The 10522-nt window shown below is 53.2% G+C and overlaps 5 protein-coding genes across 5 annotated transcripts; 4 read left to right on the forward strand and 1 right to left on the reverse strand.

Moving 5' to 3' along the window:
- Positions 1-391: 391 nt before the first annotated feature.
- CYME_CMD105C (similar to peroxisomal membrane protein PEX2) lies at positions 392-1339 on the forward strand (the record flags this gene model as incomplete). The annotated part of the gene is made up of 1 exon (XM_005535408.1): positions 392-1339. The coding sequence occupies one exon, from the start codon at positions 392-394 to the stop codon at positions 1337-1339; it is 948 nt and encodes a 315-aa protein (XP_005535465.1).
- Positions 1340-1749: 410 nt separating this feature from the next.
- CYME_CMD106C (hypothetical protein) lies at positions 1750-4281 on the reverse strand (the record flags this gene model as incomplete). The annotated part of the gene is made up of 1 exon (XM_005535409.1): positions 1750-4281. One exon carries the CDS (start codon positions 4279-4281, stop codon positions 1750-1752), a length of 2532 nt encoding a protein of 843 aa, XP_005535466.1.
- Positions 4282-5618: 1337 nt separating this feature from the next.
- CYME_CMD107C (hypothetical protein, conserved) lies at positions 5619-6782 on the forward strand (the record flags this gene model as incomplete). Its single annotated transcript, XM_005535410.1, has 1 exon — positions 5619-6782. One exon carries the CDS (start codon positions 5619-5621, stop codon positions 6780-6782), a length of 1164 nt encoding a protein of 387 aa, XP_005535467.1.
- Positions 6783-7591: 809 nt separating this feature from the next.
- Positions 7592-8197, forward strand: CYME_CMD108C (probable lactoylglutathione lyase; the record flags this gene model as incomplete). The annotated part of the gene is made up of 1 exon (XM_005535411.1): positions 7592-8197. One exon carries the CDS (start codon positions 7592-7594, stop codon positions 8195-8197), a length of 606 nt encoding a protein of 201 aa, XP_005535468.1.
- Positions 8198-9410: 1213 nt separating this feature from the next.
- On the forward strand, positions 9411-10124 carry CYME_CMD109C (hypothetical protein, conserved; the record flags this gene model as incomplete). Its single annotated transcript, XM_005535412.1, has 1 exon — positions 9411-10124. One exon carries the CDS (start codon positions 9411-9413, stop codon positions 10122-10124), a length of 714 nt encoding a protein of 237 aa, XP_005535469.1.
- Between the last annotated feature and the right edge of the window lie 398 nt (positions 10125-10522).

The raw sequence follows: 10522 nt of genomic DNA on the forward strand, positions 1-10522 counted from the left end.
AAAGCTTTGCGTTTTAATAGTGGAAAGAGTCCCAAACTTCAACCTGGACGCTCGTGTCGGTGGAACTGCTTCATTTCATAGTGACAGGGTGTAGTGCTGGCGAGCGGCTACGTTGGAAGCGCTCGAGCTTCTCTGCGGAAAGCTGGTTTCACCGTGGACAACTCAAAAGGCCAGCTTCCGCAATATGTTGAGACTTTTTGTTTAAAACACCTAAAAGTCAGCGAGTGTTTGACTTTCGCAACGAGGCGCTGGCTTTCCGAGAGTTACTTACTATTAACGAAAGAGAACATTTAAAGCTCCACGGCAGGAAGCTGTTCGAAAGAAATTTGTGACTCTTTTGCACTCGCTGTGGAAACTTTGCGAAACCTTCCGTGACTATCAACTCGTTCATATGGATCAAGAGCGCGTTCTTCTTTCGCTTCAGCGACTCCTGGCCCCGGGCCAGCATCAGTCTGAGACACAACTCGTTGCCTGCCTAGACGCGAGGGAGCTTAACGTGGAGGTGTTCTCAACTTTGTGGGAAAGCCTTGCAGCCACAGTCAGTTCAATCAACCCCAGACTACTTCAGGTGCTCGAAGCAGAGCTCAGAGCGCTGCTTCGCCTCCTCTATTTTGCATTCAGCGTCGGTGTCGGCAGACCATTTCCTGGCGACGTTTACCAGAACCTCACATACAGGGTAGATGTTGGTAATACTGTGTCAGAGGGAGACTCCGTTATCATGACCAGGGGCAGAAGGTTCCTCTACGGTTGTGCCTACGTCCTGGGGCACTACCTGCTGGAGCGTTACCAGACGATGCGTTACACGGGCTCCCCTTGGGTGCCGTCTGCGTCGAGCGCAGAAATGATCGACAACCTTCTCAAATCTATGGAATCTCTGAACTTTTTCCTGTTCTTTTTGATGAGAAAGTACCGGAATCCACTGGAGCGCATTTTTAGGCTGCGCTTGCGGCGGGCAGAGACAGGCGCAACCCGCGCTCTAAGTTTTGAGATGCTCAATCGACAGCTTGTCTGGGAGGGCTTCACGGAACTTGCGATATCGGTGATACCCATCTTGCAGTCACCGCTTCTGCATCGAATCCTGAGGAAGGCCGTTTTCCATGGCCGTTTTGGAGCAGCATCGCGTGAAGTTGTGTCTCAAGAGCACTCGGGCAAAATCCGATGCCGACTTTGCGGAAAATCGAGACCTCTTATGCCGCACATTCTCATCCCATGCCGACATCTTTTCTGCTACGTCTGCATGGCTATGAAAATACGTACCAATGGCTCGGAGGGATGTCCGTATTGTGGGTCTGAGTTTGAGCGGGCTGAAAGCGTGATTCCATCTCAGATGGTCATGTGAAAAACTGGATCCAGCGGGCGTTAGACATCCGCAAAACGGCGCGTCTGCACTGTGCGATCTATTTACCTCCTAAATTTTAACTTTTCTTTGTGGATCTGTTGGAGTACTCAGAAATCTGCGTTGCTGTCGGATTGCGCTAAGAGGTCTGATCACGATTGTTTCCAAGAATGTACACGAAATTGTGATTTTTAGCACTTCATCGGAGTCACACTGCTGCTTGCGTATACTGGATATTTGGAAAGCAGCTGAAGGCTGAAAGCCCCAAAAGCAATTTCATGCGCACGATGCTCCGCTAGACTCTAGGAGGGGAACTTCAAAATGGTGGAAAGAGCCAGACAGATCCCTTCTAGGAAATTACGCAACACCGGTGCAAACTTATGCCGGCAAAACGGACTAGGTCATGTGTCGTTTCAGGCGGTCTTCAAAGTGGAATCTTGTGAATGTACGGGGTTCGGATGGGAAACCTGAGCACCAACGAGCATACGGCTATGTACTGGCGAAGCGATGTCGATGCGTGTCCTTTGACGCTGCTGAGGCTGAGCTTCTCTATTCGAGCAATGGTCGCTAGGTGCGTCCGCGCCGGTGTGCTGCGCTGACCCCGGCGCAAGGCAACTTGACGTCCACGAATAGTGGGAGCGAAATGCCTCTCTCTCTTGAAGCTCATTCAGTACTGTTCGCCAGCTGGCGCTCGGTGCTGCAAAGCGTAACGCGTATAGTGCATAGCCTTTCCAGAAGCTCGCGATTGGTTCATCTGCAGCGTCGTTAGCCTCGGTACCACTAACGCCTTTTGGTATGTCAGAAAACTGCTGCTCAAGTGTTGCCGGTCGGTCCCGCAACGCCGTGGCGACCTCTGCTACGCCACGGAGCCATACCTCAAGCATGGCGCGCGCTGCCTGGAAAAGCCATTCAGTTATCTCCTTGTCTAGCGCTCCAAGGTCTTCCTGGTCATAAAACAGCCGCAGGCTATCCACTATGTGACAAAAAGCATATGCCAAAAGAAGTGGAACCCAGCGCAGCCCACGCTCGAACAGCTGCACCAGGCTTGTCACACTGCAAATGCGGCCGGAAGCAATATCTGTAGTGAATCCACGAATCCGCTCCTTGAGCTGCCGCAGGAAATGCTTTTTCATGTTTGGAAATGCACGACATATCAAGCTAAATTCCTTCATTATGCGCTGTGTGCAGCTCTCGATTTCATTCCAGGTACAGGTCGCATACCAGAGCGGGGATTCCGCCTCAGGCATGCCCACCGTATAAGCAACAGACTGATTAGGTTCGCATGAGTACGCCGCCTGGACCAGTTGACAGTCAAGCAAAGGTCCCGACTTTGGGCTGATGCGCTCCAACGAAATATGTAGCGTTTCCGGTATTGATGTGGAGAACACCGAGCGGAATCGGGACGGACGCATTTTCCTTGCAACTGACGAGAAGTCCGCGAGTTTCGGTATGCAAAGAGCAGTACTCACCTGTTCTTCATGCAGCAAAGCTCTTCCATCTCGAACACACTCGCCAATGAGTCGATGCAAAATCTGTGTATAGCCGTCTACCAGATCTTCCGCATGCTGCGACAGCACGGCGGGAACCAGTTTTTCTAGCGGCCTCATCAACATAGTGAGAATCTCTGCTTGTAAAGCGGCGAAAAACCCCGGCGCTGCGGGGCCTTTCGCTGTTCGTGATCGCCCCAAGCGACAAGCGCTATCAAGTTCCTGAAGCAAGCCAGTGAGTGAGGCGGCGGTTGCCTTGTTCGCTCCGTGGTCCGCCAGCTTCTCGACGACTGTGTCTAGCATCTGCCAAATCTGTTTTGTATATGCATCAAGCAGAGACTCTTGTTTTGGTGCCGGTGTGGATACAATAGTCGGTCGCAGCCGGAGGGGTTCGCAGTCCGGGGAGCGCTCCGGGTGGTCACCATACCCGTCGACCAGATCCAGCGGCTGGGCAGACCAAATAGAGAGCGTGACTGCCTCGTGATTTGCAGATTGCTCCTCGAGGCTCGCAAATGCCCCAAGGAATGAAATGACTGCACAAAAAGCCTGTCGCACCAATGTAAGCGTGACTTCAGGTCCACGGCTGCGCATCCGTTCGCAAACAATCCGACTGTGACTCTGAAACAGAGTATGCAGCATCTCGCCTAAATCCATGCCGAGGTCGATCTGGAGCCAGAGGAGCGCAGCAAAGCGCTTTCGCCGTTCAGACATTGGATACTCTATCGAAGAACTATCAAAGCACATGCTACATGCCGTCATTCTAGCTCGCTCTACGATCTCTTCTCGGAGCAGTGCACATTGTTCATGCAGCCTCACTCGTAGCTCGTGAATGAGACTTTCAGAACGCAGTGTTGCGGTTTTCGTATCCTCCACAGGATTCCCCAGGGCGGCCTTGCTGCGTACGTATAGGGCATGCGCCTTCACAAGTTCTAGCCACGAGCCATCCTCCAGCGCAGAGCAGGCACGCTCGAGAAGGCGCCGAGCCAAGCGGAGGCATTGCACTTGGGCCAGCAGGTCCAAGGGCGCTGCTGAGGGGTTTCGCGTTGCCGCTAGGTGGCAAGGTTGGACGTCCAGAGACTTCCACGTTGCGTCCCGGCGAAGTCGGTAAGAGAAAGGTGCAACGCTTCCTTCAGCTGACCCGCGAGAGCGCGCTTCGAGTTGCTCGTTTTCCCTCGATCCGTATCCCGCAAGCGACTCGTCCGACTTGGTTCCCAGCGGCGTACCCTGCTGAGAGACCGCTTCCGATGAAGGACAACGCACACGAGAAGAGGTTTGGGCTGCAGCTCCGCGATCGCTTTCCTGCAAGGTCTCCAAGGTTCCGCACAACAAGTGCGCCCGCCTTGCAACAAATTCTAACGCGCTTGCAGCTTTTACAACAGAGGGATACACCAGCAAGAGGTTAGGCACCTCCTGTTGCATACCCCGAGCACCAGCGGAGTTGGAGCTATGAGGTTCCATCAACAAAAAGGGCCACAGCGTTCGGCACCCTGGCGCAAGCTTGCCTTAAGCAGTTACGTCACACGCATTCACTGAAGCACCTTCCAGTGGAGTCCAGCGGTAAACGACGCAAGTGTGCCGAACTCAACCCGGTGGACAAACAAAGTCAATCTACCATCATCAGTCGACGTCCTGGTTAGCGTTTTCAATTGGTAGGTTCGCTAAACCCCTTCAAGATTATCCCCGATCTGCAGATGCTCGAATCGCTCTGCATGCCGGTGCACGCTGCCAGCTGCATCATGTGTTCTTGTCCTATGTTACCTGCATTCGCTGCCGACGGTCTTGCCGTCCACGCATCTATCGTACATCATCCAAACAGGTCACGCAGGCGCCCCTACCCACTTGCGCGGAGAACCGCGGATCCGAAACTTACCACGATTTCAGGCCTCTTTTGCTTGATCCACTTGGCTCCGTTGTGCACCATCCGTCCTATGGAGAAGCTCATCACTGAGGGCTTCAAAGGTGTGCGACGAGCACCTGTGATACTCATAGCCGTTCAGCTGGGCTATTCCTATGTGGCAAGCTAGTAGATTAGCCTAGACCAGGCATTTAGTGTGTGTTAAAGAATAATATCTGTAGCGCGAACTTATTTGCGAGACGTGATATGCGCCATTGCCCATCCCTTGACTCTGCGCTGCCCTTGCGTTGGGGAGAATTGCTGTCTCTTCCAGAATGCCGCGGTTTCGAATCGCAACGAGTATATTTGTTGAGATGTGTCAATCGCGTCTGGGAGCGACGCACACAGCGCCCTGGCGCGAACGCAGCACACGCAGCGTGGCAGCTTCTGAGTCGAGCGATCGACTTCTATTCGATTGTTTAGTATGCAGTGTGGGTATTGTGCTGGAATGCTGCGGACTCTCGATGAAAAACATCATGTATCATCAGAGCGGCGATTAAGTCCCCGCTTGGGGCAAGCCACTTGTATGGTACGGTCTGCACTGTATCAAGGCTGGACTGCCATATACTTTCGCCACGAACAATGTTCGTGGGTAACTGTTAAACTATAATTGTGTTTCATTCATCAACATGACGGAGAATAAATCCACCAATCACATAACATGTACAAAACGTACAGACCGATTGGGCTGCAATCACCTCGGCAGGTGCGGAACGGGCACCGCATCCCCGAGGTGAGCCTGGCTCTCTGGAGCGGGCGCGCTGAGAACACCGGCCAGTAACGGGATCACTCCCACGCGAAGCGCTTCGAAATATCAAAGAACATTCTTCGTTTCGTTGAGCGTTTAACGGCATTGCCACGTGAAATTCCTCTCGTTTGGAAGTAGACGTTTTTGACTGTTATGGCTTTCGTGTGCTATCCGCTGTTTACAAGTGCAAAGTTTCGTGTCATACCCGCACACGGTCTGCATTCGAGGAGCAGCACGCTGTGGAAGGGCACTACTGCGGGACGGCATGCGGCTGGTAGGGCTCTTGTCGCCTCTTCAACAGCCCGCGGCGCTCTCACACTTCGAGGCAACGCGGCGGGCGCTCCTCGACGCCCTTTGCAACCGCTGCTTGCGAAAGGTGCGGCCGTGCTCGCGGCTTTAGCTGTTGCAATCTCTCCGTTGCTTGGTGACCCAGAAGCCGCACTTGCAGCACAGGGAGGCGGTCGGGTCGGTGGCTCGTCTTTTCGGGCACCGGCGACTCGGAGCGCACCGCCTCGGAGCTATCGCGCTCCTTCCGGGGGTATTGGAGGATATTATTATAGCCCGGCACCAGTTTTGCCTTTCACGCCCTTCTACTTCGGGCCAGTGGTTGTGCCGTTTGGTTTCACCGGAATAGGGACTTTTCTTCTTGCGGCGGCATTCTTCGCGTTTGCCACACGTGCTCTAAGCTCGAATCTATCCGGTCTTGGAGTTTCTGCTGCCGCAGAGGATAGTGAACTGGCCGCAGAACAGACGACGCTGGTGAAGCTTAAGGTGGGTTTGCTCAGTACAGCTCGCGAGCTGCAACAGGAACTGGAAGAAATTGCGCTCCGCAGTAAGACAGATTCTATTGTCGGCCTGCAGCAGGTCTTACAGGAGACAACGCTTGCGTTGTACCGAAACCCTGACTATTGGAGCTTCGGGAGCGTAAACGTGAAGCGCACGTCGCTCTCAGAGGCAGAGGCTGCATTCAACAACGAGTCTTTCGCTGAACGCGGGAAACTTGAGAAAGAGACACTATCAAATTTTGGTGGACAGATTGATATTCGGAAGCGGGAGGTTGCAGAACGCGACTCCACCGACATGCGAGTACCCGAGTTTATTGTGGTCACACTGATTGTTGCTGCGTCTGGCCGAGTTCCAGGCGTTCCTACAGAGATTCGAAGAAGCAGTGACATCGAGGCGGCGCTTCGGGCACTTAGCAGCATCCCGCGGGAAGCACTCCAGGGCGTGGAGGTCATCTGGTCACCTCAGTCGCGCGAGGATGCGCTTACTGAGAGCGAAATGCTCGCTGACCATCCGGAGCTGGTGCGAATATAGAGTGATGCGGAGTCCACCGAATACCAGAAACGGAGGTTCGCTCTCGGAAGGCGAAATCGTTAGGAACACGAGATCCAGCGTGGATATCGATGTGGATTTGGTTCGTCGCATATAGCAAGGTCGATACGGCGGCCCGCATCAGCAGGTCTCCTGCAACGTCATCCGTTCCATGCGCTCCGTGACATCAATGCTGTCACCTCCAGTGTCATTCCTAACTCATCGAAAGCGATACTTTAAAGCGGAAGCGCGGACCCCACAGAGTGGACGCATCTCGCTGAAACCCAGAATAGAATCGTGGGTTTGGTGCTCTGTGCATGTGGCCCACGCCCAGCGCTGAACTACGGAAATCTGGCTTGTGGACTGGTACGCAAGACCTGCGTGGCAATACGAGCGGGGCACCCATATGAAGTATCCATGTGCGTCTTGCACAGAATGCGATGTGCGACCCAAAAAGCGAGCACTCGATGGCGGCGACATATCTCCCCAGGAATTGCCCCTCTTGCCGCTCTCGATTGTTGGGTTCGCGAGAAACACCGGAACTTTTATATTCTTTGGAAAGAGGCAAACAGTGCGCGAGAACTGAGCAGCGTTGCAAGTCTGTAGTCCATAGCTGCTGATTCAGTGCGTTGACAGAGGGTAATATGCTGGAAGTGGGGCGCAACGTGTTTCAGAAAGTTGTACAGAAATGCCCAACCGGTTGCGGCAGCATGCATGCGCCGCCCCAGCACCTCCAAGGCTATGGTGGCGGTTTGCTGCGGGCGTTCTGCGGATCTCAAGCCGGATCTTCGGGTTTGCGGGCAAGGCGCTTCATGTTCGTTGCAGGTAGAGTCGAGAGCGCGTTTTTCTCGCGAAAAACAACAAGGGTTTTGTCTAGATATAAGACTTCGAAAAGTAGAATTTCCAGGTGTAAAATGAGCTTTAACGGGGGGTTTCTCGGAAAGAACGCCGTGTTCGCACAGACGATGCTTCGAATCAAGGACCCCTCAAAGTCGCGGCAGTTTTACGAGGCGCTGGGTATGAACTTTCTGACGCGCTTCGACTTTCCGGAACTGTCATTCTCCCTCTATTTCTTCGCACTGGAGAAGGATCCAACAGTGCCGGCGGAAGATGCTCCACAACCAGAGCGGGCAAAGTGGCTTTTCTCGCGTCAGTACCCGACTCTTGAGCTTACACATAACTGGGGAACTGAGAAGGATCCGAATTTCAAGTACGCAAACGGGAATACGGAGCCGGGTAAGGGCTACGGTCACATCGGCTTTCTCGTGGATGATCTCTACGCGAGCTGTGCCGCCGTAGAGAAAGCGGGTTATGTCGTGTCGCGGAAACCGGGACCCTTCCAGAACGTGGGCGAAATTGCTTTCGTACGGGACCCGGACGACTACTGGATTGAGTTAATCCAAAAACCCAAGTCTTGAGCAGAACGTGCGCATGGATTTTAGAAGCAGGCGATGCGGACGAATGTCTGGGAGTCTCCGAAAGAGTCACTGTTTCGTCGGTGCAATGATAAGCAGCCCGTTTCAAGGTTGCCCGTATCCGGTGATTTCGGGAAAAACGCGAGTTTCCTGTCGAACTCGTCGGCATAACGATAGAGCGGGGGAATTTTACAGGCAAACTTGGGGCCACTGTGCTTCGGATGTAGAAGCCACGACAGCGCCAAAAAGGTCACCTCACTTGCGCTTCCACGCGGAGGCTCCTGCTTAGAAAGATGCTCGGCGCGAAGCGTTGGCATTTGGATTACGAGACTGTTTGTACCTGCTCGCCGGTTCTGGCCGGATTAAACACAAATCTTAGAGAGCACTGCACAGCTATGATTCTGGTTCACAGCTGGAGAAGAAGCAGCTGCCAGTTAGGGCGCATAGACTGGTGGCAGCGCTCACAAATTTGGGTGAGATGTGGACGGATATCGCCGGGAGTTCTCTAAGGGGCTAGCATGAACGGATTGCATCTACGGCCTGGAAGTCTGGCGCATCTGGAGCGATCTGGAACCGTAAACTTCTTGCCGACACGGCAAATCAGCTTTCGTTGCTGCTATTGAGTATCCTGCATCCGCATTTTCTTGAAACTTTCACGCTTTGCAATTGCGTCGAATCCAACTTACTGGTCGAAAACAGCTCAAAACTGGGACCAACACTCGCCAAGTAGCTGCTCGGCATACATATTTGGGAAGCGAATCCATCCGCGTCGATATAGGGTTCTGATGCTGTTGCATACCAGCAACACAAGCACCTTGGCAGATGCACACGTCGCTTCGGCATCTGTTGCGTGCCACAGAGAAGTGCATATCGCCGTATGCGCATCGATTTCCAAAGATGAACGCTGAAAGACGACCGGGACTTCGGCGCGATTCACCGCACCGGAGGCTGTACAATTGTAGGGCGCTTTATTATTTGACATTCTACTTTCACATAAGTTTCAAACCGAGTGGTGTTCCGGGACAAGACGGGTGTTACTGGATATCGTGTTGTCCAGTTGTCAACGGATTGGTGTAAAATTTTTCTGTTACAACACAGCTGAGGCCTTTTTGCTATGCAACTGGGCGAGTAGACCGGATACGTGGCCCAATCTAAGGCTTCCTTACTCGACCCTCCGGCACTGAAAGTAAGCTGAATCCGATAAGCATCTCACAACATGAGCTGCAAAGGTGCAGCTTTTGGGTTCGCCACTCTAAATGGCTTGTCAGTTCGGAGGCATTTGTTTTGTAGGAGTTCGGCAAATCTTCGAGTCTGCGGGAAGCTTTTTACTGGTTCACAATATCCACGTGCTCCAAGGTATTTTTTGGTGCACACTGACAAGAGTGCCGGCAACACTCCAAGTACACGAGGTTGGGAGGAATATGCGGGAAACTTTACTTTCAGGCCTCCGCACGTTATCGCAAGGCCCTCACAGCGCATAGCCTACAGGATTGGAAACGGTACACCGCTGCCTCCCAAAGCCCTCGTTCATTTTCTCGGGGGCGCCTTCATTGGCGCCGCGCCGCAGGTTGCGTATCGATGGTTTCTCGAGCAGTTGGCTTTAAAGGGCTTCGTAGTAGCCGCGACGCCGTATCGACTTTCCTTCGATCACCTTTGGACGATGGATGACGTGCTCACCAGGTTTTCAGCAGCAGCGGGAATGCTCGCTCTAGATTATGATCCTATCCCTGTTGATGGGATCGGTCGCTCCTTGGGCGCTCTCCTGCACACCCTTGGAGGCAGCTTGTTTTGCAACGCGGATGGGTACAAGGCTGCCGATGTACTGATTGCATTTAATAATCGCCGCGCGGAAGATGCGATACCTTTATTCAGAGAGCTTATCGCGCCCGTAATTAAGACAGTTGCCGGACTGGTGAACTCTCTGATGTGATCCAGCGACTCGTTATCGATGGGCCTGAGACCTCTGACACTCTGTTCGACACTGTTACAGATGATGTGTTCCCTGGTTCTCGGGATAGTGAGCTTTTCGCCTTGGTGCGACAGTCAAGGGCGCTTGCGCAGCAGATTCCACCTTTATTTGCTGAGGTCGCTGATGGAGCTTTTGCATTCAACCCTGATCCTATCGAGGTCATGGAGGCAATTCGCACACTATACAAAGTTCGTCAAACGCTTATTGTGAGCTTCGAAAACGATATCCTCGATGACTCGCGTTCGCTCCAGAAAGCACTAGACCCTGAGCGAGGCGGTACAGTAATCCGTCACGGGGGAACTCATTTAACCCACTGCGCACAGGATTTCCTGACCCACGGCTCCGAATAAGAGACTTTT

The sequence above is a fragment of the Cyanidioschyzon merolae genome, chromosome 4, assembly GCF_000091205.1.
Source record: "Cyanidioschyzon merolae strain 10D DNA, chromosome 4, complete genome".
Taxonomy (NCBI): Eukaryota; Rhodophyta; class Bangiophyceae; order Cyanidiales; family Cyanidiaceae; genus Cyanidioschyzon; species Cyanidioschyzon merolae.